Source organism: Carettochelys insculpta, chromosome 5 (assembly GCF_033958435.1).
Source record: "Carettochelys insculpta isolate YL-2023 chromosome 5, ASM3395843v1, whole genome shotgun sequence".
Taxonomy (NCBI): Eukaryota; Metazoa; Chordata; order Testudines; family Carettochelyidae; genus Carettochelys; species Carettochelys insculpta.
The window spans coordinates 44,282,504-44,310,298 of NC_134141.1; the positions used below are offsets into that span (position 1 = coordinate 44,282,504).

Sequence of the window (27,795 nt, forward strand, 5' to 3'; positions counted from 1 at the left end):
AGTGTTTCTGGTACACAAAGCAAGTTATTTCTCAGATGAGGGTATTATATCAGTTAGAGAGATTACTCATGGGTGCTAGGACCAAGTCCAAACATTGAGGTCAATGGAAAGACATCCTTTAACTGCAGTTTTGGCTCAGGCCCTGTATGGCCAAAAGGGAGAAGGAGCATGGTAAAAAAAGGAACAGGCTGGGCATGGAGAGTGTGGATTCAATTCAAGGATAACATAGCTGCCAAAATGAAAGCGCTGCCAGGAAATTAATCCAAAGTCCTTCTGGGAACACTAGCAGCTGTATGGTGCCTCCAGTCTATGTCAGACATACCTAGTGGCACCTATGACACAAGTTGGGCAGAGGAAAGCAACGCGAGACAGACGCCAGAAAGTACAAAAACAACTTTTTTTTTTATTCTGATTGCCAAATTATTTAAGGCAGGTATAAAAATGAAAGCATTCAATATACATTTTACATAAAATAAACTAGATTACAGCATAAACAAGTAACCAGGCAATGGCATTAAAGTCTCTCTTCTAAAACTGGATAATTGTAAACATTAAAAAAAAGACTGCAGGACTATTCAAGTAATAGAACAATCACAGATGTCTTCTGGTATGCGCGCTATTGGGTTATTTGCCATTCAAGATTATCAAAAAAAGACATTTCATTATTCACAGATACTCATTATTTCCCTGTTTAAAATCTATACATTATGTACAACACAGTTTTTGTGGTACTGGCAACCCCATGCCTTCAAATGTATATTTTTCACAATACACAAGTACAATGAAACAGTGAGCACAGTAACATTTTACACTGATGCATCTTAACAGGAGCCACCAAATAGACATCTAAATTGTACCAAAGTGTCATCATCACAGTTAGCCTTTCTGAGGGCTGGTGGGCAATATTAGAAGGGTATGCAAAGGTTCAGGCACACTGATATATAACATTATATATTTACAATTAAAAAAAGCAAAAAGAAAAGAAAAACGGCCTTTTGTGGTTAATTTTCTTCTGAACATGACAAATACATTTTTTTCCTTTATTGTGTGGTTTGCAATTTAGCAGCAGACCCTGTGTGAGAGCCTGGTTACCAATAAAAAAAAATAAAGAATATATATATATATTTATATGCATATATATATATATATATATATATATAAAAACAGAAGTCTAATTACAGCAACATTTGTTACTCTGTGATAAAATCTGCAATTTACAAAAATGAAATGACTGGTTTTTGCCTGCCATTAAGGCATTTCAAATTAACACCATGGAACTGATGTCTGTAATAAAGCGCTTCTCCATGTGATCCAGTCACATGACAATGTACATTTCCAAACTCTTCATTCTCTAAATAGAGAGAGAAAAGGCGTGGGGAGGGAGAGTTAGTATGATATCCTTTTCCTGTATCAAACTCTGAACACTTGAAATGAACGAAAACTGTGAAACAAGATACATATACCTAGTACTGCAAACCCCATCCCCCTGCTCCAAAATTATTTTAAAAAATAATAAGTTGAGATGGGGAGAGGAAATGTTTACATGTCTTCTAGCTTCTGAATCTTTGAGTTTCACATTGGTCACATGTTCAGGCTTTTCTCTGCAACACTAACTGCTTTTTATTCTAACTGAAAGTTCAGATTCTAATGTAATTATTTGGCTTGGAAGGGGTGGGGCTTTCAGAAAAACATCATATATTATGGGACTTGGGATAAAATCATGATAGTTGGTAATTACTGCATAAGATTTATCTTGGAAGTTTTAGAGTGGTGACTTCATTGTTAAGGCAGAGTTGAGCTTCTCACTTGAAACAATTTTTTTTTTTTTTTTTTAACACATAAGGTTTCCATTTCTTTTAGATATTGAAAAGTAAATTCCATTTAAAAGAAAGTAAATAATTGAAAAAACAACTAAATTTGATTCCTATATAACTTTAAAATATAATCTTTAATGTACTTTCTTATTTTCAAGAAAAGTATATGCAAATCAGGAAGCCAGATATACGTAAGAGCAGAAGTTTACTGAACTTTAGATAGACCTGATCCAAAATTAATTCCCTAACTCACCTTTGTTTTTGTTTTTGTTTTTTTTAATTTTGAGTACTAATTACATACTTCATAATGGCTTGTTTTTCTTTAATGGTAACAAGAGGTAAAGGATATTCTCTGAAAATCTCAGATGATGGGCAGTTTATTTAATAGATTAATCATCTACATTATGATTATAGCAAGAAGGTCAAAGACAAGTGTCTTGTTAGGAAGAATAGAGCTACAATTAACCAAAACAAAAAAAGCCTACCCACCCCTTCCTTCACAATAAAAGCTGCTATCTGTAGGGATGCAGACCTCCAGCCTAAGAAACCTATAATTTGCTCCTTCCTTCCCTCCCTCCCTCCCTCCCTCTTTCTTAAGATATCTGTGTAAGTATAATTCAAGGTTTATGAGATATTTACCTTCTTTGTGCAGGAAACATACCAGATGCAGATGCCTGAGCAGCCACCTGCTGAGTGGCAACAAGGGCAGCAGAGGTCAACCCTGATGGAAAGAAAAAACAAAAGACTGTGGATATATGTCTGGGTTGTAGGGTGCTCAGACAGATGGCAGGTAGAGTTTTTGGTGCAAAAATGGCAAGAACCAGAAAAAAAGCAGCCAATTCCTTTTTTGCAGGACGTATACATCAAATATCTCAGGTAAGTGAGGTAAGACTATTTGCTGACTCTGACTCATGTGCCTTCATATAATGGACTGAATTCTCATTATTACGCATTTTACAAGAAAATGTGGCATTCTGTCTCATTGTGTTTCTTTCCAACCACTGCACTGCACGATGCTAAATGGTTTGTATGAATTCTTGAATAGGAAGCTCGGTAGAAATAATGGGTACCAGGAAACAACAAGAATCAAAAGTCACAGTGAATTACTGAAATGACATGCTAGCTGCTTTGAACACAATATTTCCATAGTAACTTATCATTTTTAAATTTCTAGCACTGAATAAGCATAATGCATCCCATAAGGCATATGGAATCACTGAATCAAATTTAGCAATATTCAAGACTTTTGCATAAGAAAATGACTGTGAGTGAACACAATGAAATTAATGTCATTATAGCTATACACTACGTTTAGTACGTACTTCACTGCATGGGAGGAAATCTTTTCATTCTGCTAGAACTGTGTCACAAAAAGAAGCAAAAACTAGTGTAAATCAAGGAGAATAAATAGTCTTCCATGTATCTCCTATTGTGGTTCTTTTTCCTGGATTGCAACCGTATGTGGTTTATTCATTTAAAGAACAATAGATCATATGCTATTTGTGAAGCTACAGTTGTGACAATCTCAAGGTTGACTGCATGCATCTGACAAAGTGGGTCTTTGCCCATGAAAGCTTATGCTCCACAAAATATGTTAGTCTCTAAGGTGTCAAAGGACTTTTCGTTGTTTTTGCAGATACAGGCTAACACAGCTACTCCTCTGATACTTGCAGGGTCCTTGTTGCACACAACTTTTGTTCAACTTAAAGTCTTTTCTCCTTGCCATGCTTTTGCCATTGTTTACACGGGACTAATTGTGTAAAAAGGCTTCTATTTTTTTCCTCTCTTTTGCGCCATTCTAATCAGTTAATGTCAATTTGTATTATGGGCGAAAATACTGATGTGAATGATATCCTAGCTGATAAGCAAAATTTTAATAACTTACTGGCAATCACTGGCTGAGCTCTAAAACACTATTATTCAAGCACAAAGCTAGAGCTATAGCATAACTGGGGTTACCAGTATAGTCCTTTCAAGCTTTTTGCCTAGATGTAACTCATTTTTTCTGGTTTCAATAAAACATGGGTTTCTATTAAAATTCCTTCACCTCATATGTGCAGGCTCTATTAAACAACTTGTAAAGCCATGCTGATCTCACAGGCAGAAGCCACCGCTCACCTTGAAATGGGTCATATTGCCCTGGTATAAGTGGGTAGCCCATTCCAACGTGTGTGTGGTGGTGTGTGTGAAGGTGCCGCTGGCCAAATGGGGAGTGACGATCTCTCTCCCTCTCGGCTTCTCGCTCACGCTCAGCTGTAGATTTTTCCACAGGCTGAAATCAAAAAGGTAAAAAGAAAAGGCGTATGATCATCTTTAAATTGAGAGTATCACAATTAACAACGCATTCGCTCTGGATATCCAGCCATGGACCTTTCCACACAAACAATGAGCCTGAGTCTTCAATTCACTGGAGAAGATCTGCTTTGCTTCCCAAGTACAAAGCAGCCCTAAAGCTACTGTAGCCAAACCTTCAGGATGAAGTGCTCTTCAGGCATCACACAGCAGCCCCAAAACAACTTCTCTCCCACCAATTCTCTAAAGAGCATGGCTAAGGGTCCTTGACACCGGGCTGCTTTAACCTAAAGGGATGAGGCTTACCCGTTACGGTTAACTAGTGGGGGCTGGAGCAGCAAACCCTACCTGCCACAGGCAGGGGGTTACTCCAGCCCTCTGTGGCCTGCCATGGTTGTGGGGAGCAATCCAGTGCAGCTAGAGTAGCGCTTGTCCAGAGCAGGCATGGCCTGCGCCTGCCATGGGCAGGGACTCTCCAGTCCTATCCCCATGGAGAGGGCTGCTCCAGTCCAGCTGTGCTGGAGTGGCCTCCTCCCGCGACCCTGTTTAATGTGTTATCTAATTCAATGTGATTTTATATTCCTAGGCTGGTTCCCGTCTGCACTAAGAGTCTATCTGAGCTGGTGGCATCTAATGTAAATCAGTCCTTGGACTTCTTTCATTTGACTCAGGGACTAAACCAACACTCAGGATCAGGAGAGCTATTCAAAATTATCTCTAAGGTTAACAACTTGCTCTTACCAATTAAAACTTTTATTGTTTTATTGGAAGGCAAAATAACACTGGTTACTCTGACATGGAAGTGTCCAAAATAAGATTTCAGTCATCTGCTATTCAGAAGATAATAGCTCTGCAGTAAACTATTGAAGGGATCTACCAAATCCCATAGTTCTACTTCTTATCTGATTATCTGTTTTCAAACAGAAACTTCTTAGTGAACTGTAAGAAGGCGTACCATGTACCAAAAGCTACCTATACATATGAATTGCAGCATGAAACTTCTTACCTATATTATTAGGAAATGTATAAGCACACAGTCATGTTACACTCACCACTTCCAGCTTATACCAAGGGAGCACCTTGATTTTAATTTACTTTTGATTTAAATAATGGTATAAAAAAAAATCTTGACTTCAGAACAGGGCAAAGTATTTTGGATATGTTCCCTGCCCTTTCCCAACGCATTCCCAAACTTATCGCTCTCCAGTAACAACGGATGAAACCTTACAGCAGGGGACTTGCTACGGTACTGGTTGGCATGCTGCTGGAGCAAATCCAGTGCTTTGGATTCAGTGGTTGATTTCGTGTTGATGCTAGGGCTGGTATTGACTTTCTCCGTCTCTTCTCTCCCTGACATCTTCCCATAAACAGGATAATGAAATCCTGGCGAGAGGTAGGCCCCTGCAGATAAACAATATCATCATCTTACTTGGTTTATGCGGGGTGGAGAGATTTTAATACAGGGGGTTGCATCACAAATGGGTCACAGGACTCTAAAATTGTATCTTTGCTCTTCAATTTTTTCAGCTAATTCACACTGATGAATAGAGGTTGTAAAGAGGTTGATCTTACAGCCATTTCAGGCATTTATGGGCCCTCTTAAGTGAAAGGAATAGTAACTATAATGGTTCTGACAGTAAGTGCTTAGAATATTTTTATAGGCAATAAAATATCTGTCAGTCCAACAGCAACAGCAGCCTGTCAGGGGCTGAGGGAACTGTAGCTGGGAACTCTTGACAGTTCATAAAAGGAACATCTTGTATTAAATCAGTTTAATCTGCAGAATTTTCCCTAGCATAAAAACAAGCAAAACAAATGTCATCCGTGAAGCTGCTAACAGCCAATATTAAAATGTAGGCTTTACTGTGTGTTCAGTGTGTAAATCTTTACTAGCGTACAAGACCAACTGCAGAACACTTACCAGGATAGCTGTGCATTAGAACAGGAGAGACTGCACGGTATGCAGGATGGTTGGGATCATACATCTGTGGGTAAGGATAAGCGTGCAAGTACTGAATATATGACTGATGCTGACTCATTGGTGAGGAAACAGCCACTCTAGCACCCCGGGAATCCTTCCAATTTACAGGCGTTTTTCTATCATCATTTTTGATCTTGTTCTCTTCCAGTGACTGGGAATCAGAACGCTTGACCTCCTTTGGCTCCTCTTTAATGCTTGTTAATGAGACAGGGAGGTTGGATATGGAACCTTCCTTATTAGGTGTTTTTCTAGCAGTGTCTTCTTTCAGTTTTTTCTCCCGATCGAGGTCTTCTGATTTTTGCTGATCAAGGTATTTGGGTTGGTAGACATAATGATGCCATGTTCTTGAATCTGCATCCTGATGGACAGAGAAACAAATTTTATCGTACATGTACATTGCAAACAGGATCGTTATTGGTATTTCTCACATTTCTACAGGTATTGTTTGTAACAACACACTCAGATGGTGTATATTGTAGGAGAGACGTGTTTCTTACGAGTTCACTATACTTCTAACCTCAAACTACAGCCAACACGATGTAGATGCTGACTCTGTAGGTTCTTGCAGAAGAAAAATTAATGGATACTGAAGAGCCCATTGGCAACCAGCTCTCTTCTGTACCCTCCAATACCTTCTGCCCACTGGCACTGATTGACCCCTCCCCATCCCTCCTGCCCATCATGATCACTATTTGACATCAAGCAGGAGGTGCTGGGAAAGAGCGGAGGAGGAGCAAGAATGGTAGCCCCCAAGGAGGTGATGGAACTGGGCAGAAATGAGTGGTGCAGGGGCAGGAGCACGAGCACAGCTGGGTGTGGGAAGAGGTGGGGTGGGCGTATGGGTTAAGGAGCGGGACTTGGGCTGAGCACCTCCCGGGTCCCAAGGAAGCTGGTGCCTGAAACATAACAACAACAAACTTCTAACAAATCTGCTTGAATTAGTTTATCTTTTATCCTTTCCCATGACTTTGAATAGGCTAGTCATGAAATACACACATATTAAGAGTTAAGATCACATGATCATACCATTCATAAAATAGGTATTCTGATTAAAGGCCACAGAAGGATTTTCCCATCTGTAAACTACAATGTGCTTTGTTAAAGGATTTAGATAACTTGGAATGATGAACCTGAAAAAAGGTCTCTTGGTGGAAAGATAATTAAAATGGCCTTGATCCTGCCAAAATACACTCCTGAGTAACTCCACATATTATAGTCCCATTCAACTTGGAGGGATTGTTCATATGTCTAAAGTTACAACTGTGTCTCACTGTCACAGGATTGAGACCAGAGTTGAGCAATATGTGTAAAATACGTCTATTACGAAGGAATTTACAAACATAATAAAGTGCAAGTACATGGTTTCTTTACAGTGTTACAAAAAAACCCACCACCATCTTTACTGAATAACAAAAGAACATCATTTTTATGATCTGTACAAGGGCTAATTATTATTATTATTTTACTTTACTAACCAACATACATAGGGTAAGAAATATTAATAAGATACATTGCATTAGCTTTTGTTCAAATACTCATCTTAGTCTATAGAAATCTTCTATCCAGACTTGAACCATCCTACTTTGCTTCTAGTTCTATAACCATCCTTCATTCAGTTCAGCCTTATTTGAAAGATAGTTTATTAAGATGAGCTCTGGGATGTGCCAAATGTTAGAGCATGAGGATACTCAGTGTGACAACACTGGATCACAGCAAGGAAACAATAATACGTCTTGCCTGGGGTGTGGGCTGAAAGGCAGTCTATGATGTGGGAAGGCCAAGAGGAGCCAAAGCAGTAAAACCATCAGTGACTATAGTGGGGCCAGAATTTTATCCATTGTGTGCGCCTGCAGAGGTCAGGCGCTTACTGAGGACAGATAGGAAGGATGTCTCTCCCCTTAACCATTTTGAAAAGGTCATGCTGGAGCTGAGCATTGAGAATCAAAGACTCTGCATGCCCATCTTTACTAAAAGCCAGCTGTCATTAAACAACAGGATCCAAAAAGCAAAGCCATTTTTCAAATACTTTGCACTTCATTCACAGGGAAAAGTGCTTACTTCTTGATTTTTCATTTTTCTATACTAAGCAGAACGACTGAAATTTACATTTAAGAGTTTTAATTCTATTTGTTTCTATATGGAAGTATGAATTCTGTTTAATTAAGATTTTTAAACAATTATTCTAATTAATTTCTTAAACCTGGGTTCTGTCACCTCTACTCGTGCTCCATTTCGACGCCCCCACCCCCCAGAAGCCCCACTGAAAGCACCCAACCTACCCAAGGAATCAGGTTCTACACAATGTCAGGAAGGGTGACAGAGTTTGACCCTTTAGATAAGACAGAAAAATACAACAAAATCATGTCAGTGAAACTTAAGAATGATTCAAGACAATCCGTGTTCAAGTTCCAGTGGCCTCACCTGTTTAAATCTTGTGGTAGGATCTACTCCTGTCTGTTTCATTGAGTCCATAACAGATTTCATTTCCACAGCCTCTTTTATAAGCTGATGGTTTTCCATTTGTTTGGCTTTGAAGCTATCAGACTGAAGCTGTTGCTGATGATTGGAAAGAAGCTGTGATTTGCTTGTCTCTTCCGCTTTGCTGGGGACTGATGATCCTATTTTAGTGTTATTTTTGCTTGTCTCTGGGACCGAAGGAGCCTTTGAGATAGTAGCAGAGGGGATAGTTTTCTGTCTGTTGTCATCCTTGCCTACTTCCTTCAATGGAAGTTCACTTTTCCTTTCACACTCTCTTCCAGTTTGTGCCATTTTCTGCTCTGCCAGTCTCTGGTCCTCATAATATTTTTCATACTGCTGCCTATAGGCTGGGTTAGAGGCCATTAAGGACTTTTGGTCCATGTAAAGCCCATATGCATATTGTCCATAATAAAGTGACTGGGCAAGTGCAGGATGTCTTTGAGTTATTACTGACTGATGCTGTGGCTGTAAATTAGTGGAATTTGTATCATTTTTCTTGGAATCTGATGCTTCCGTCTTGTCTTTCTTTTCAGCCTCTTCCTCGGCCTCCTTTTTGATCTTGAGTCCCTGGGAGGTATTGCTGTTCCCAGCTGCAGGGGTGCTGACCTGTCCAGAGTGCATATAACTTGGAGAATAATAAGGATCGTAGCCATGGTAATAGGGAGAATGAGACTCTTTCACTTGTGATGATTGCGCCGTGATTGAAGAATGTCCTTTAACAACACTTTCCTTATTAGAAATAATATCTGAAGGAGAGCTGGCCTTTGACCTCATGCCCTCTGACCTGCTGTCAGAACCACCATCATCCGCAGCATCAGAAATATCCGAATAAGCTGGGCTGTTGGTTTTAGCAGCTGAACTATCTGCACCATTTTGTGTCAACACATGCAGTGGTGCCAAAGAAGATTGTCCATTCACCAAAGTGCTGCATTCCATTCTGGAGGCACTCCCTATAGAAGGGCTGGGTGCATTGTCTGTGAAAGTGTAAACCTTATCAGCTTCAGCTTTAATACTCGCCATCCTGCTCTCTTGAGACTCTGACAATCCATTAGCTAACACTTCATTCTTGTTGAGATGGTCCTTTAAAAAATGTCCAGATAAATCTTTCCCAGACCCTTTTGAATCCTCTAGCTTTCCCAGCTTAGAATCCATCTTAGGACTTCCAGTCTCTTTGCTTTCTTTATCCTTTAGCTTTCTCTTCTCCTTTTTCTTTTTGTCTTTGAGAGATGTGAGAGCTGGATTTATAGTGCTTGGCTCTCCCATAATTGTGGGCTTTGGTTGAATAGGTTTTAACGGCGGACTCTTTGGTGTAGCCTGAACAACAGTAGTAGTTAGTGAGGGCAACCCTGGTATTGTCCCTGTAGTGGTGGTTGTAAAGGCTGTCGTGGGTATAGCTATTAATTGGGGAGGAGTAGGAGCGGGAGCTGGGGCAATGGGTCTGGCTGTTTTAAGTTTTGACAGATTTTTATCCACTTTGCAGTTATTGGCTTTTTTACCCTTGTCTTTATCACTCAAATTTTTCTTGTCTATTAATCCTTCCGCTTCTAGCTTGGGCATTTCAGACGCCAAACTGCCATCTGCTACTGAACCACTGTCCAATGTGCTTGCCATATTAGAAATGACAGGAAGGCTGTTCAATTCACTGTTTGGGCCCTTCTTTTTACCAGAATTCTTCCCAGTTTTAGAACCGATAATTGAAGCTGGGCCATTATTGGCCAACTCTCTTTTTCCCTTGGGTGTCCCAGGGGTATTAAGAGGGCAAGGAGATGTTGGTGATTTTAGCTGATCAAAACTTGATAAACTTGTGCTTGGCTCACTGCATTCAAGTGCCACATTACTTAATGCTTCCTCGCAATCTGAAATTTTGTCTTCACTGTCAGGCTCAAACTCCAGTTTATTTTCTGGATCTAAATGTGCATGAGCCTGGTGGTAACGCAGTCCATTAATGTGCTTGTATTTTTTGTTGCAATTTGGGTGAGGACAGTCAATCAACACTGGAGAAGAGCAGCCTTGGTCCAAAAAAGTAGTCTCAAGTTTCCCCTGAGGGGTGGTCGGAGTGCTTCTAGAATTGGTGCGAATGCGCTTTCCAGATTTATTGTCCTCAGAACTGGAGTTCAAGTCTAGCTCCATGGGAGGCTTATTTTTCCTCTTATTAGTGGATGAGGGGCTGGCTTTGACATCCTCCATTGCACAGTTTGGAGGTGTCCTACGTCCATTTGAGTTAAGGCTGCCCCTCCTCCCCTTCCCATTGGCACCACCTCTGTTCTTGTTCTGCAGTCCTCTTGACTCCGTAAAGCTAACATCATTTCCAGGTGCAGCTGCAGCAGATCGTGCTCGCTTTCCTCTGCCCCGACCTCCTCGCATTTCCAGGTCACTTGTTGGTGATTCACAAAACCTATGTTAAAAATAGCAGATGTGAGAACAGAGACTAAATCATCAGCACCAGAAACTGTCAAAACTGGTGAACCCATGAACTGTCATTTCAAGTACCAGAACAACACGGCTTCACAGAAACAGAATCTGCAATGCTGTTAAAGGAAGGATATGCTCTTTCAAATATGAACATGACAAAATTAAAAATAACCCATTGCTTCAGGAATATTACTGACAGAAAGTATATATCTTGGTATCCAAGAAATATTTTAAAATAAAACTGAAATTCCAGGAGATATTTTTTCAATTGTGTAATAAGAGGAAATACAAAACCCCACTTCACTGCCTGCATATTGCAACACATACGAGAGAATTACTCATTCCTCTTCTGCCTGGTTTCAATTATACTCAGTTGTTCTTCATCTATCTCTGTAGAGCTTTTTGACAAAGACTGGGGTGGTGGGTTGGAGTACAGGAAAAAAATGGTCTCATTATGATTACTTACCTGGGAGGGGCCCAATCATGCTTTGTGCAATCCAGCAGGGTCCCAACATAAGTCTTGTTCCGCCATGTAACGTTTACCACGAGAACACCTGTAGAGGGAAAGAAACAAAAGTATTATCAGAGTTAGAACATTTTTTATTAAAAAAGAAAAAAACAAAAAAACCACCAAACACGAACAGAGCTCTATTCTTATTTGCTTTCAAAAGCTGTGGTTTATACTCTTCCTCTTTTCTGGTTTCAGTGACCTCAAGTTAAAACCCACAGGAAGGAGTGTGTGTGTGTTTGTGACAGAAGGAAATGGTTTTTGCTATGTCCTGCTGTAAAACAGCAACATTCACCTCTTAATTTTGCTATTACCACACATAATTGCTTTCATTTGGCGAACAGCCAGCATAAACTGAACACCAGTTACCAGTGCTTCAGTCAGTAGGTGACTGAACAATACTTCAGTGGTGATTTTATTTATCTGAAATTATGAATATCCAAAATATCACACACAAGCTTTGTTAGGTAGCTTTGTTTGCATTCTCTCTTTCACTGTGAACCTTCCATTAACTTGGCTCCAGCCTAAACTAAGGCATGAGAGGGTTGGGGAGAGCAAACCAAAGCTGATGTGCTGTTTCAAAGACCAAGTAATTTAACCCTTTGCTTTAAAAATACTTCTGTTAACATTTAAATAAATCTACACAGTAAACTGAGGATGAGAATTTTCTTATGCCTGAGACAAAACAACATATTAAATATGCACTGTGTGAGATTCTTTTAAAAATATTATATAGAATGCTTCTGTCAAACCTATTCATTTTTCTCTCAAACACTTTTTCACAGACAGGAACAATTTATAATCAAATTTGTGGACTAGTCAACGTAATTACCCCTTTAATTCATTAGATACTACAGAAAAACAAAAGGCAATATTCTGAATTGGTTCTCATTTCTCTTTAGAATGCATGCTGAAAAGGTTATTTTCATGGAGGCAAAAACAGGTGTATGATGAAAAAAGTGTTACCAGATTCATGGAAATTCATTCTAAAAAACCTAAATATTTAACTAAAGCTTCAAATACAAATCTCATGGTTTGTATTTCTGCACATTCAAGATAGCTCTGGCTTTCCTACAGTGGAAATGATGATGGCACTGTGCCAAATATGTTTCTAGCCTGTCTGCTTGCTTTGATTTCTATTTTTTACACTAAAACTATCCCACTCTGCAGCACCAATGTAAAGCAAACATGCAACCTCCAGCTTATTTCCTTTGGGCCCTTTTAACAGCAGGAATGTATTTGAAGTGCTGTTAGCTAAAAGTACTAGGGAAGAAGGGATTTCCTTCAAAATTCTCAATAGCAGATTTGAAAATTGTTCCCCATATGGTTTTAAGGTGTCATTATTATAACTTGACAGTAAAATACCATATATTGCGACAACGTGGTCTAAAGGACAAAAAATAAACCATTCTTCAACTAAGGCCAAAAAACAGACTCCCAAATCAATCTCAAACTCCTATTTAGGTAATCACTTAAATAAAACATTTTATCTGTGCTTTGCTATAAACCAAATGTAATAGTTAGGAACATGTATTTTATTCCCAACCCTCCCCCACCTTAAAAATTAAAAACAACCTGACAAAGTTATAGGGGAGGGGAAGGGGAAAAAGGGATGTTTTTCTCATCATTTGCTCTCTAGGGCATCTTGTGTGGGTTCACAGACCTTTCCAGCTGCTTAAAATTCTTCAGCATGTCAGCTATATTTACAGCAGTAGAATATATTTGTATTGCCAGAAGGTTACTGCATTTTAGCTTTAGATGCAATAGGCTGAATCACTGTGTTCCAAAGTCTCTGATGTAGCACAAATGTATAATTAAAATTGCTTGAAAGGAAACATGAAAGAAACAACAAACCGTCCATTCTTAGAGTAATAAAATTAAAAACAGGAAAAGTCTGCACAGACACTTAACATTTGTCTGTAGTGAAAGGCTTTTGTTATTGCAGTCCCTCAAGGGTTTCACATTTCCAGCAAAAGCAAGCTTTGGATTGGCCAACTCTTGCTGTGAATATTACTATCTGATTGGCTGGGCTGAGCACTGCAGCACAGACCACAAAAAAGCAAGTGCCTCAGATAAAATGTACAAAGCAGTAAGTAAGTGAGAGGGTGACTGAGTGAGAGAGATGGTATATGCAGAAACTGGTTTTTTTCAGGCAGGAATAATCCCAACAAGGAGAAGCCTAGTGCTTCTTGACTCTGTAAATCAAACACTGGTTTGTTTGCACTAACTTGGCTTGTCAATTTGATGAAGGGTTACCCTCTGCTAAACTGCATTGTGTTTATACAATAAGACTCAAGTCACTGAACTGTTTAAGATAGCATTCAAACCTATGCTAAAGTTTAAGAATTAAATTTGCTCACAGGAAAACAGGATTAAGAAACGGATTACTTTAAAATAAGTAATTAATCATTAATCATCTGTGGCTAGGTTTAAGGCAGGATAAGATTTCATAAATAATGGCTTATGTGAAGCGGCTACCTCAAAACAGTACACCATTCTAAACTGTTATCATTCACAGAAAGTTTTACTTAATTGTTAATAAAATCTGAACGTTCTTCTGTGATTGATAAAACAAAAACCAATAAATGAAGGTAGTTTCATCTTCAAGAGCGGAGGAGAGAGAGTAGTTTTACCCTTTAAGAAATCTTCTGCATCTACAATAGTCAAAGGAATGCTCATTTGCTTGGGAGCTTAATAGTTGCAGACTAGTATTCCTCTTCAACAATATCTATCTAAATCTAATTGTGTGTCTGTAAAACAAAGGAGCAAATGTGTCCAGACTTGTTTGAATACCAATCCCTCTGTGGACTGCTCTCATTAGGAAGTGTACCTTCAGACCACACATACCACTCGAGGCATAAGAGAATGGCAGGTTTTGGCTTATGGAAAATAAATGGTATATCATTTTACTCAAGTGCTGAAATCATTTACTGTTTTGGACCCTACTCAAGTGAATGGGCAAACGTTAGACAGAAGGAAGCAATTGCCAATGAAGATGTATAATGAAAATTAATGGATTTGTCACTGGAAAGTTGGTTTCTGTAAACTAGAAGTGTCAAACTAAATGTCAGCTCTCCACTTCTGACCCATGGAGACACATTAAAATGTTATTTCTGTGGTAATGTTAATCTTTTCATCTCACTTTGTTCTAACGACTGTAAGCCTGAAAGTAGAAATAATAGATCTTTAAATTCTATTATGCCATCTAGCTCATCACTCTCTGCTACAATAGAATTGCTCCCAAAAGTGCATTTTCAATATGTTGCCCAGTCTTATTCTAAATGCACCCAACAATTGTGTTTCTGTGTCTTCTCTTGGAAGATTATACCAGAGCAATAGAATTTTCTTTATTTTCCTAATATTCTGCATACATCTAATCTTGGTTAAATTCAGTTTGTTACTTGTTGTTAAAACCCCATGTATCATCCTAAATGATTCTCCGCCCTCCTTGGTATTTACATACATGTATACCATTATATTTCCCAGGACTTAATAATGTTAAATATATGTATTTTTATATGTAGTTTTCATATTGCATATATAAAGAGTAAATATACCTGAATGTTACATTTTTAAAAATGAAAAAGCAAAGAGACAGGCATCAAAAGTAGGCACAAGCACAGAATAAATGAAATCAATAAGTAAGCACAGAATAACTGAAATCAATAAGTAATTCAATAATTCTTAGAAGACATTCAGATGACCTTCCCGTATAAGAAAGTCAATACTGTCTATTTAAAATAATGTGTCAAACAAATAAGAGTAAGTTCTTTCCTTATAAATCAGTTGTACTAGAATCTTACTCATTTTTGTTGCTCATTTCTAATGTATCAATCCTTAACTTTAAGCATGTTTATAATCCCAAGTCAACGGAACTGCTCAAAGGCTTAAGTTAAGTGGGTCTAAACCTCCTTCCATTATCATTTGTAACATGCCTGAAATGAAACAGAATGATCTAGGCCACCTCAGAGAGACATCTGTAGAAAAGAAGCTCTCTCTTGCTGCTCTTTCAGAATGATTATGGAAGAGGATGAATTCTCATTCCTTCATGTACAGAATCTCTTTAGCCACAGGGAAGTTCTCGAAGAACATGCAGTGAAGAAAGCACTTCCAATCAACTAAAAGAACTAGCATGAGTGAACAGAAGTAACATGGGATTTAGTTAGGAATGCCTCAGAAGGAGACATACACCTAGAAGGCCAACTGGAGGCAGAGCTCTGAAAGATGAAAATGTATATAATGAAACCACTCGGTGGTAGAAGCCTTCAAGACATTTCCATCACATCTTCTGGGTGGAAATACAGAGCTGTAGCCACCTCTACAATATGTCTTAATAAGCTCTGAAATCATTGGGGCGGAGGGGGGAGCAGACTTGGTCTGTCACCTCAACAGGCTATGAACAGGAGGCTACAGGTTGTTAAGTCCCAAGCATATGGTTCCCACTGCATAGTGCTAATCCTGGGGGAAGGAAGATGATGACCTTGGTGCAGATGATCCCAGTGGCTAGATGAAACAGAAAGGTTAAAAGGAAGCTGAGAGACTCTAGAATGTGAAAGAAAACCTGGAGGGAACCAAAGAACTCCACACAGGCCACAGGATCACAGAGTGCTGAGACTCTGGCCAGTATCTCAGTAGGCTGCTGGGCGTACTTCAAACGAAAGGAGTATCATCTGATGTTGGAGTGTGATAAGGAATCTGCTTTCTCGGGCCACAGTAGACCTGACTCTATCAGCATCAAGGAGACCAGCTCCAAGTCTGGAGATGGGAGTACCAATGATATCATTGATGGCTTCACAAATAGAAACCTGTGTAGAAGAGCCACAACCATAGAAGCCACTAGTACCAAACAATGCTCCAGGTCTGCAGCCGGGCCAACTGGAGTATACACTGAACAGCAGGGAAGGCTGGCACCAACTGGTTAAGCAATTCTCTGGCTACCTCAAAAGCCACAGGTGTAGACTGCTCTGGAAAGGTCTCCTGAGTCTGCAGTACCAAAGGATATGCAGGTCCTTTAGCAATTTTCTCATCAGACAATTACTGTACTCCAGATTCAGCAATCAGTCTTGATTTATGGCCTGCGTCTGGAGGTAACTCTTCTTTGAGAGCACCCCTGAGTCCTTATTTGAAGACACAGTGTCTTTTGGGAGACTTATATAGTCTTTTTGTAGGGTATGCCTACACTTACTCGCCAGTTTGAAGGGTCAATCTCCTGGAGTTTGATCTTGCACAGAAATCAATCTCTCTGGAATCTGCAGTTGACCCCCTGTACACACGCTCCTGTGAGGAGTAAGGGACGTTGATGGGAGAGATGCTCCTGTCGACCTCCCTCAGCAAGGAGAGACCTTACAGTCGACTGCAGATATGTCGATTCTAGATCTGCAATTGCCATAGCTAGCATTGCATATCTGCAGTCAACTGTAAGTTCTAGTATACACCAAACCTTAGTACCGGCAACAAGTATCTGCTCCTGGACTGAAAACAAGGGAGCACGTCTGACTGACTGAGAAGGGCTCAGTACACATTCTGAGAAGGAAGTTTCTGGTGAAGTATGGGCATCATGAGCAGGTACTTGAGTCTGGCAAGCCCTGTCTTTCTATTGAGGGTTTGAACCCTGGACAAATGTGACATTTGTCACTCACATTTCCCCCTCCCGGGGGAGGCAGCTAGTACATGGGTCACTCAATGAAGTGCTGATTTACAAATTTCACACTTCATTTGCATAATCTTGAAGAAAGAAGAATAAGGAAGGGTTCTTTTGAAAACAGGTATATTTCTAGAAGGAACTCCATCTACACGGTTGTTTTTGCTTTCGGAAAAGTCTCTTCCTGAAGTGTGATCATGCAAGATTATGCAAATGAAGTGCAAGATTTGTAAATCAGCATTTCATTTGCATTTTCAATCTCCCTCATTTGCATTCCTCCTCCAAAAGGGGAATGCTATGTAAACACAGCCTTTGGGATAATATTACTCAATTTAGTCATACAAAAGGTAGAATCTGTAAGAATGTACTAAAGTTTTGTTATCAGATGAAAGAATGACAAGAAAAGTGAAAATTTATAACAATGTCACTTCATCAGCAAGTTTAAGGGAGAAATATTTTTGTATTTTAATTACACGTGATGTATGAATCCATTATTCTTCCTCCTTCTTTTCACTCATTCAGTACCATACAGCAGGCTTGAAATTCATTGGCTACTGAATATAAATCTAGATAATGAGGTACGTACGACTATTTTGCTGGGGGAAAAGGTCAAGCCTGATACTCTGAGTAGCTTCAGGAACTGTTGTAGTCACATCAACAGTCCTGCAGCAGAAAGGACTAGATGAGCGATTGTCACAGTGGGTCTGCAGACTGAAGACAATCCAGGGAGTCTGGAGGTCCTAGGGTTGATTGCAGAGTCAGTGTTGCCACAGGCAGTCTCTAAGTCATTAGTGAGGCTCTTGGCCCAAATGATAGACTGTACTGCAGTCCACACCCTTCCCTTTCCTTCCCAGCAGGGGGCAGAGGTAACAGGACAGCCAAGATAGGGAAGAAGCTGAGCTCCACACACAGCCTCAGCACCTACCCCACCTCCACAACTGTTCCATGGTACGTGGTTTATCTGCAGGGCTGGTGGTACCACTAATGACACGCGCTATGCCTGGAGCCATGGCAACCTTCACTCTATGCTCAGCCCCAGGACACAGCTGTAGGTGCTTAAATTCCTTTGCCATGTAAATTTCTTCTGATAAGATCCCTAGGTGCCTACATTTTTGGCAGTTAGCATGTACAAAGCCGTCCTAGTCCTGATGCTTCGCCTCTAGCTCATGCCCAGGACCTGGCAGAATAGTTAAATTAGGTGTTCCTCTGCCAATTTCGCTTGCAGCGCCTGGTCTGGTATACGTTGTCAGAGCACGGAGGAGCAGACTGGGTCCCCCCAAAAAACACAGGCATGGGAGGAGGTGCCAAGGTATTCTACCAAATAGTTTGGAAGGACTACGTTTCTATTGGTAAACATATTTTTCGCTTACATACAAATCAGAGAAAAAAATACGTCCTTTCATCACAATCAAAATGTACAGACAGGAAAATAAGAAAAATTTTGCTTGAGAACTTTTGAGTTTGATTTAAGGATATTTAATTTTCTATATTTTGACATGTGGTATTGACTATTTGGGTACAAATGTTAATTTTTAATCTCAATTTCTACTATCATGTAATAGTATACTAATATTGTCTCCCCCCCTCCAACTGCCCACAAGTATGAAAATTTAAATCAATACAAATAAAAAAGTTTAAAAATAAACAGTTATCCATTACATTCTTCATACAATAGACCTTTTCTTAAATATTCATGGGCTCGTGGAGGTCCTTGAAAAAGTTTTAAATCAAAATGGGGGTCAGTTTAAAGTTTGAGAACTGCTGAACTAAATGCTACTCTACAGCCTACAGCAACACATTATTTGCTTTCATAGTTTTCTCAACATCAATAATATACAATAGTAAACAAACCAAGATTTTTTTGATGCCAGAAAATGAGGTCACTCATTTAGGTTTGTGGTTCACAATCGAGGAGCCAACTTTAGGCTCCAATTTTTGAAAATCATGACTTTATAAAATAATTTTATATGGTCAGAGAACTACAGGACTAGCCCCTAAATCAGTTAGAATAGGACTACAAATAAATGCACACACGGGATGTAGATCACAGCAACTACCAGAGAAATGCCAGTTAGGTTAGAGGTGATCACCTAATTAGTCTTCCTAAATATCTCCAAGGCTGGATTATAGAGCCAAATTCTCTGCTGTTGTGAGCAGATGCAATTTCACTGATGCCAAAAATGCTGTTTCCATTTACTTCAGAAGAGAATTTGGCCAGTAAAATGAAATCATCATGTTTACACAAAGATCTTCTGAATATCTTCCAGATGATCTTCCAAAGGTAAGAGCCATTTTTTCCCAATCAAATACCTAAACACGGGGTAAGTGGAGTTCTACTCACTTAAAATACCTATCGGAATAATAATCAAACCTAACTGTCTTGGAATGCTATGTACCATGAAGACTTCCAATTTCAGACAGATTTTGCTCACTTTGAAGACACAGCAAAAAATTCCTAGACAGTAAATATAGTGCTTCCTTTTTCGTCATTTTGTCCCAAAGAAAGATTTTTATACCGAAATGTTTCTGATTTAGCAACTCTACAATGTTGAGAGACCAGTCATGAGACTCTGAACTAGCAAATCATCCATTGTCGCTTGATGCATATGCACAAAATCAATGCTACATATTTTCACTATCGGTGAATTTGTAAATTTGTACACAAATCAAATTCAAATTGGTATTTGGCCTCGCTCTCCTGAATATACATAAAACAGATATCACTAAGACAGACCAAACTATGGCAAACTATCAGCCGGGAAATAGCTGCTGTCCAAGGATGAAATTAACTTTATGCTATACTTGTGACTGTCAACTAAGTTCTTCTTCATACCTATTTGACACCATTCTGTCCACAATAACATGGGCTATGTCTACACTAGTGAGTTTTGTCCACAGCAGTTACTGTTGGAAGATATCTGCTGACAAAACTTCTGTCAACAGATTGTGGACAGACAGGTAAGCAGATTGCAAAAATGATCCACTTTGGTGATAGAGAGCAGTCGGACTGCCCGGCCTCTCTTGTGACAGAATGGCCAACCAGAAGCACAGCAGACAGGCCTGCCCAGTGACCCGGAAGCCCTGTAGCATTCGCATGGCTTTTGTGTTGACAGATTCTGTCAAGAAAGGCTTTCTGCCTCATTGGGGGAGAGAGAGAAGGCTGTTGACAAAAGTGATGTGTTCTGTTGATTTACTTCAAACGGAATGCATTCCTAGTATGGATGCTCCACAAGTTTTGTCGACAAAACAGGCATTTTGTTGACAAAACTCACTAGTGTAGACATAGCTTAGGTGTCAAAAGGCACAAAAAGGAGTGAAGAAAAAAGCTACAATTTAGCAAATTAAAGCTACGTCTACACGTGTATGCTACATCGAAATAGCTTATTTCAATGCAGCGACATTGAAATAGGCTATTTCGATGAATAACGTCTACACATCCTCCAGGGCTGGTGACGTCGACGTTCAGCGTCGACGTTGGGCAGCACCACATCAAAATAGGAGCTGCGGGGGAGCGTCTACAAGCCAAAGCAGCACACATCGAAATAAGGGTTCCAGGAACAGCTGCAGACAGGGTCACAAGGAGGACTAGCACTTTCGGGGCAACAGCTAGCCGCTCCCTTAAAGGGCCCCTCCCAGACACATGCAGCCTGCACAGCACGCGGTCTGCAGAGCCATAGGCATGCACACCTCAGCGACGCAGTTATGGATCCCCAGCAGCAGCAGCAGCCGCCGCCGCCAGAGGTCCACACAGCTGCCCCTGCAGGAGCAGTGCTTGCCCTGCTCAATGCTATGCAAGAGGCAGCTGACCACCTTTTATTCACAGAAGAGGAGCTGCCCCCAGGGGAGGAGGAAGCAGCCCCAGACCCTGCTGTCCTCCGCTCCCCCACCCTCCCGCCGCACATGCTGCCGGCTGTGGAGCTACCCCACGAGCACCAACTGGTGGGAGCGGCTGGTGCTCAGCGAGTGGGACAACGAGCGCTGGCTCCAGAACTTTCGCATGAGCCGGCAGACATTCCTGGAGCTCTGCCAGTGGCTCACCCCCACACTGAGGCACCAGGACACCTCCATGTGACGTGCCCTCAGCGTCGAGAAACGGCTCTGCATCGCTGTCTGGAAGCTGGCCACTCCAGACAGCTACCGATCCATGGGGCAGCAGTTTGGCGCGGGCAAGGCCACCATCGGGGCTGTCCTCAGGGAGGTAACAGGACCCACGGGGAGGGGGGGAGCCCTGGGGGGGGAGGGCCAGACACACCCTGCACACCCCTCACTGGTGCTCTCCCATGTGCTTCCCCTGCAGGACATCCGCGCCATCAATGCCCTGCTACTCGACAGGCTCGTGAGGCTTGGGGACCCGGATGCTGCCATCACGGGGTTTGCCAGCCTGGGCTTCCCAAATTGCTTTGGGGCTCCGGATGGGACCCATATCCCCATCTGTGCTCCAGAGCACAGCAGAGGACGCTTCCTGAACAGGAAGGGCTACCATTCTGCGGTCCTCCAGGCCTTGGTGGACAGGTGGGGCCGCTTCCTGGACATTTATGTTGGCTGGCCTGGCAGCACCCACGACGCCCGGGTGTTCAGGAATTCGGGCCGGTGCCACCGGCTGGAGGCGGGGACCTACATCCCCCAGCGGGAGATCCCTGTGGGGGACACCACCATGCCCCTCTGCATCGTCGCAGATGCGGCATACCCCCTCCGGCCCTGGCTCATGCACCCTTACACGGGCCATCTGTCAGCCAGCCAGGAGCGCTTCAACACGTGCTTGAACCATGCGCACCAGGTGGTTGAGTGCACTTTTGGCCGCCTCAAAGGGCACTGGAGGTGTTTCCTCACCCGCCTTGATGCAGGCCCCACCAACATCCCCCAGATTGTGGGCGCGTGCAGTGCACTCCACAACCTGGTCGAGAGCAAGGGGGAGGCATTCTTTCAGGGCTGGGCTGTGGAGGCTGGCAGGGCTGACATGCAGCCACCCGCTGCCCCCAGTCGCCAGGTGGACCCAGAGGGGATCCGGGTCCGGGAGGCCCTGTGGGCCCATTTCGACCAGGCCATGGGGTGAACACTGGCAGGCCCCCCACTGCAATCCTCCACAACACTCCCTGCCCCCACACCCATTCCACAGAGCACCCAAGAGCACCCCCCCCCACTTTTCTTGCAAACAAAAATAGACCTGTTGTTTTTGAAACCAAAACCGGTGATTTTTCTTATTATTAATAGTACAAATAAATATAATATATATAGAGAGCTGAACAAAAGCAAGGAACTATTTACATGGGGGGGCAGGTACCGTATAACAGAACAGAGCACAAACTATATACAAATATATTATATATGGGGGGATATGTACACGGGGGGGGGGGGACACGTCCTGGGCCCTGCACCCCTCTACTGTCCGGCGCCCGGGGTTGGTGGGCACGACCCTCGCCTCAGCCTCAGCCCTGGCCAAGGCTGGCTGGGGGCTGGGCGAACCGGCAGGTATGGCCGGCGGGTGTCAGCAGGCCCCAGATCCCCCTCGACAGAAGGCCCCAGGGTGGCGGACGGCGGTGGACGGAGCAGCGGGTGGAGCGGTGGGCAGGGAGAGCAGAGCGGCGGGCGGCACGGCATGGGGGGCCAGGTATTCCGCTATGCACTCCAAAGTGCGCATAAAGGCCCCCCATGCCTCCTGGCACCAGGCCAGCGCCCGCTCTTGTAGCTCCAGCTGCCGCTCGTCCACCCGCAGGCGCTGCTCCGACACCTCCAGCTGATGCCGGAGGATCGCGAGCAGCTGGGGGTCCATGGCTGTCCTCTGGTAGTGGTGGCTCCACTGTCAGCCCCGCCCTGGGCCTGGTTGGTGCTCCGCCGAGGGGCTGGCCTGCTGGGATGGCCCCGGTGGGCTCTCCGGGACCACAGACACCTCGCCGGCGCTCTCCGGGCCCTCCGATGGTGCAGCTGCGGAACACGGGGGGGAAGAAGAGTGGAGACAGCCGTTAGTGTGGCCCCCGAGCCGTGGCCCTTGTCCCCCCACCCCTCTGCTGCTGGTTCCCCATCCCCGTCCCTGTGAGATGCTGCTACTGCTGATGGGTATCCCACGCCCTCCCCCGGGGGACCCTAGGTTCTGCTCCCCCCATCCCCAGGGATGGGGCATGGCACTGTCCTGCTGGGGGGGCAGTGGCTGATGCACTCTTCTGAGGGACATGCCACTGCTGTCCTTGGGGCCATGGTCATCTGGGCATGTGGAGGGCCCTGGTCATGTCTGTTGTCCCCGCCCCTCAACACCGGGGGTGTGCACCGGGGGGGTACATACCTGACGGTCCGCTCCCACGGTCGGGGGACACCCTCTGTACGGATGCCCTGCTGAAGCTCCGGGACGGCAGGATGATCCGCAGACCCCCGTCGCTGGAGGAAGATTCCCCCCTCCTCCTCCTCCGGCATCCCAGGGGTGGGCTCCTGGGGGGCGCCCCTGGGGTGCGGGGCTTGCCTCCAGGGCGGACTTCGCCTCCGGGGCCTGCTGGGGCTCGTCGGCCGAGGTGTCAAGAGTGGCTGGCGGGGAGGTGGTGTACCGGGGGCCCAGGATGGCCCTGAGCTCCCTGTAAAAGGGGAAAGTGGCGGGGGCAGCCCCAGATCAGCTGGCCGCATCCCGGGGCCGGGCGTAACCCTGCCACAGCTCCTTGACCTTACTGCTGACGTGGTCAGGAGTGCGGGCAGCGTGACCCCGGGCGGCCAGGCCCCCGGCCAGCCAAGTGAACGCATCTGCGTTCCGCCTCTTGCTCCCCATTACCTGGAGCACCTCCTCCTCACTCCAGAGCCCCAGCAGGTCCCGGATCTCGGCCTCCGTCCTGGAGGGGCCCTGCTGCCTTTTCCCAGGCCGTCTGGAAGCCTGGGAGCCCTGGCTCCCCTTAGGGGGGGGGTGCCCTTGGGGGGCTGGTGGGCGGCCATCGCAGCAGGGGGGTGGCTTGGGGCTGCAGAAGTGTGTGCAGGCTAGCCGCGTGGCAACGCTGCTGCCTGCACGCGCTCTCAGCTTCCTGCACAGGAAGGCAGGGGGCAGGGAGCTTTAAGGGGCCGCCGCACGCGGTGACCATAGAGCTCAGGGGCTGGAGAGAGCGTCTCTCAACCCCTCAGCTGATGGCCGCCATGGCGGACCTCGCTCTTTCAATGTTGCGGGATGCGGATTGGCTACACGTGCCCTACTTCAACGTTCAACGTCGAAGTAGGGCACTATTCCCATCTCCTGATGGGGATAGCGACTTCGACATCTCGCCACCTTACGTCGATTTCAACTTCAAAATAGCGCTCGCCACGCGTAGACGCGGCTTAAGATTCATATGTCTAAATTTTTATTGCCACTTCTTCAAGAGAACCAGCCTAACTTCTGTGCCCCTCAAAGCAACTGCCAGTTCAGACTGGCAAAAATTATATATCACAGTGTCATCGATCATATAACCATCCCATACGTACATGTACAACAAAAACAAACAAAACCCTCAAACCATCTTCATCTGAAAGTATATTATATTTTCAATGCAAATTGTACACTTTCTCCTGTTCCGTGACTTCCAAGAACAAAAGCCAGAGCTGGTCCTAATAGTGGGCGAGCCAGGCAGTTGCCTGGGGCTGCCAATATGGACCAGCCCATGTGGGGCTGGAGTCAGTGGCACTTCCCGCATGGGGACAGGTGAAGGACAGGGTTGCAGCTGAGCAACCTGACAACTGGGGTGTGGTGCACTGCAGGAGGCCAGTGGTACAGCAGGCCCCCAGTGAGAGGGTGCAGCAGCCAGGAGGGCGCATCTGCCAGCCCTCCCCCCTCAGCCACTGGCCCCCATTTACCTGGTAACGCCAATTAGTTAGGACTGGCCCTGCCAAAAGCCATAGGAAATGGCCTTGTACCTATGCTGGAAAGAATCTGTGTTACAGTGATCCATAAACTCTATATTTTTTGCCAATTATATCACATAATACACATAGCACTGCCTGAGAATTTCACCATCTATAGCAGGTACACAAATTGCAGAAACCAAGACCACCAAATCTGGAAGGGTAATGATTGTCAGGTGATCAGAAAATGTACGATGGGGGATTGCTTTTTTCCAGAGAGCTCTGCTGCTGGGCTGAACGTTTGAAGAGTTACTTTACCCACATCCTGTAATCAAACCATCTGGAACACAGATCTGTGATTAGTCACCCTGAACATTGGGCTTTATCTGAACAAATACCACATAGCACTGGAGAGGAGGAGATACGGCAGCATTAACGAAGAGAACCATACTGAAACGCTTAGTGTGCTGCTGCTGCAGTCATAAACCTTTGAGACCCATCACTCTGGAGTTAATGTACTACTTTATGAAAGCAAGGTGATTTTAAAGATTAAAGGTCTGAAGAAGGGCTAAACATTTCTGGCGTCGACAGTGCTGCTCAGTCAATAGCTAACATAGGCTGGCATTATTCTATCCACATTAATTTATAGCCTCATCAACGATGTAATACGCTCATTTCATTTTCATGTGATTTCCTGTAGGTTCTGAATGAGGTCAGTTTACATTTATCGGTTTTTTAATCCAAATACAATGCCTTTATTTTATTTCGCCCTTAAAAACAAAGTGATCACCAAAAGTTTCTTGAAACAGCCAGTACCTTACCTTGAAATTATTTGTTACTCATTTAGCTAGCTGCAACATTTACACAACCAAGATTATTTCTTGTAGCTATTGTTTCTAGACATCAGGAAGACATCTAACCTCCCCTCCACCCAACCCCAGCACAATAAATAAATAAATAAACCGCTAAAGATTTCTCCCAAAGCACACAGAACTAGCACTGGAAACCATAACTGAAGAAAGCCTGTTTCCCCCATGGGCCTGCATGCTTTAATTCACAAAAGAACACACAGTCACTTCCATCACTGTCACATCCCCTGCAGCCTTTGTTCTGAAGCCCGATGAGCTGTATTGATTGGAGAAAATCGTTGAGCTTCTTGGAAAACTAGACTCTAGCTTATTCACCACCATCTATTTCTTTCTCATGTAGACAGTTGGTCAATATTCAGTTGACTGGTCAGCCAAAAGAAGCTCTTGCTGCTTTTCTTTTTCTTGCCTCCCTAGTAACATCCTTTCCCAGTTCTACTATAAAATACAGCAGCATGTTAGGAAGGCTTGTTGCTAAGGGTGATATGAAATGGTAATGTCTGTGCACAAAGCAACCACCTAAATGCTAATGTCAACATAGTTTTAGAAAGTAGAACAATCTAACAGCCAAGCCCTAGTATGTATCTTACTAACTTTTCTGTATTGTACTTTCACTAGAGGTTTCCTTTAAATAAAATTTAAAAATATGCCTTGCTTAAAATAAGTGAACTCCATTATTCTATTTCCACCATCTACATGTAACTGAAAATGCAGACGTTACTAATTAATGAACAGCCAAATCCTGTGGCATCAGAAGACTTACTTACCCCATCCCACTTCCCCCAACTCCCAACAGGCACAACAGATTTGGCCCAAAATGACTGATGGACTTACTGCAAACTGAGTAACTACACTAAAACATGAGCCACTTGAAAGAATAGTTTCTAAAACGATGATGCTCCAGCCATCAACATAGCTAGTCCTTTCTTCCTCAAAATAACCTGAAAATGGTTAGATCTTTGCAAAGTTAGGAAATGGGGAGGGATAACTCAGCGGTCTGAGCACTGGCCTGCTAAACCCGGGATTGTGAGCTCAATCCTTGAGGAGCCCATTTAGGGACTGGAGCAAACAGATGTCAGGGGTGGTACTTGGTCCTGCCAAGAGAGCAGAGGACTGGACTAGATGACCTCCTGAGGTCCCTTCCAGTTCTAGATGTGTATCTCCATTTTATTTTTTTAAATAAATAGCAACTACACTCCTGCATTTGTTTACAAACAATAGTTGATGCTTTACTGGGAAAAGTGCAATTAACATTACTGTAAACAACAGTTATCTGACCTCCAGAGTGCACCCTGAAACGTATTTATTTTAAATCGCTACCTTTTCTTTGGTCAGAGCAACTGACCCACTTAACTGTTGTTCTTATGTTTGAAAGCGAAACTGTAGACCTCAGTTTTTGATTACAACTGAAATACAGTTAGTTGAAACACTCTTAATATCCATGTAGTCTGAACATGATCGAATCCGTTTCAGAAAAAAAGTTACTTCTTTCTCTAGCAGCACTTTTTGGTCTTTAACGGCAATAATCACAACTTGTGATTCCTATTCTCTAACATTTTTTTAAAAAATCATTTGGTAACAAATTTGATACAAAAAAGGAAACACTCTTCTGTAATCTCTCAAATATACCCCTTGTTTCTTAAGGAGAGTTATTTTAATCAACGGCTTTCCATTATGTTATTGCTTTTTGGAACACGTGGCCATTATACTAGAGAGGAAAGAAAAAAAAATCCACTGTCTTTGTTTATACTCCCAGCTCCGCATGTCACTTGAGATAAGCAATAGGATGCAAAGCCTTTCAACTCATCTGTCACCTTCACTTCCTGAAGTCTCTATTAATTACAGGATCTCTTCAGCTGGTTAGTGTTCCCTCAAACTCTTTCACCTTAAAAAAACAAAGTAAACAGAAAGGCAAAACAATATTGGAGGACGGGAAGCAATAATATTTAAATAAAAATAACCTAAAAGAGCAAAATCAAAATCAATCTTCTCCACACTGTTAGGCACTCAGGAGTCAT

General features: G+C 43.1%; 1 protein-coding gene across 3 annotated transcripts in view; it reads right to left on the reverse strand.

Moving 5' to 3' along the window:
- Positions 1-415: 415 nt before the first annotated feature.
- The window catches only part of ZNF608 (zinc finger protein 608), a 116,029-nt gene continuing 88,649 nt past the window's right edge, over positions 416-27,795 (reverse strand). For 2 of the 3 annotated variants that reach the window (XM_074995017.1, XM_074995016.1), the window contains exons 4-10: positions 11,444-11,531; positions 8,509-10,960; positions 6,028-6,445; positions 5,335-5,507; positions 3,933-4,086; positions 2,454-2,535; positions 416-1,351 (exon numbers count right to left, since the gene is read on the reverse strand). In XM_074995017.1, coding sequence (XP_074851118.1) covers positions 1,345-1,351; positions 2,454-2,535; positions 3,933-4,086; positions 5,335-5,507; positions 6,028-6,445; positions 8,509-10,960; positions 11,444-11,531 — 3,374 coding nt within the window. In that variant the 3' untranslated portion in view covers positions 416-1,344. Of the gene's footprint in view, positions 1,352-2,449; positions 2,536-3,932; positions 4,087-5,334; positions 5,508-6,027; positions 6,446-8,508; positions 10,961-11,443; positions 11,532-27,795 lie in introns of those variants that run through there. The other variant, XM_074995018.1, reaches the window with a different exon arrangement.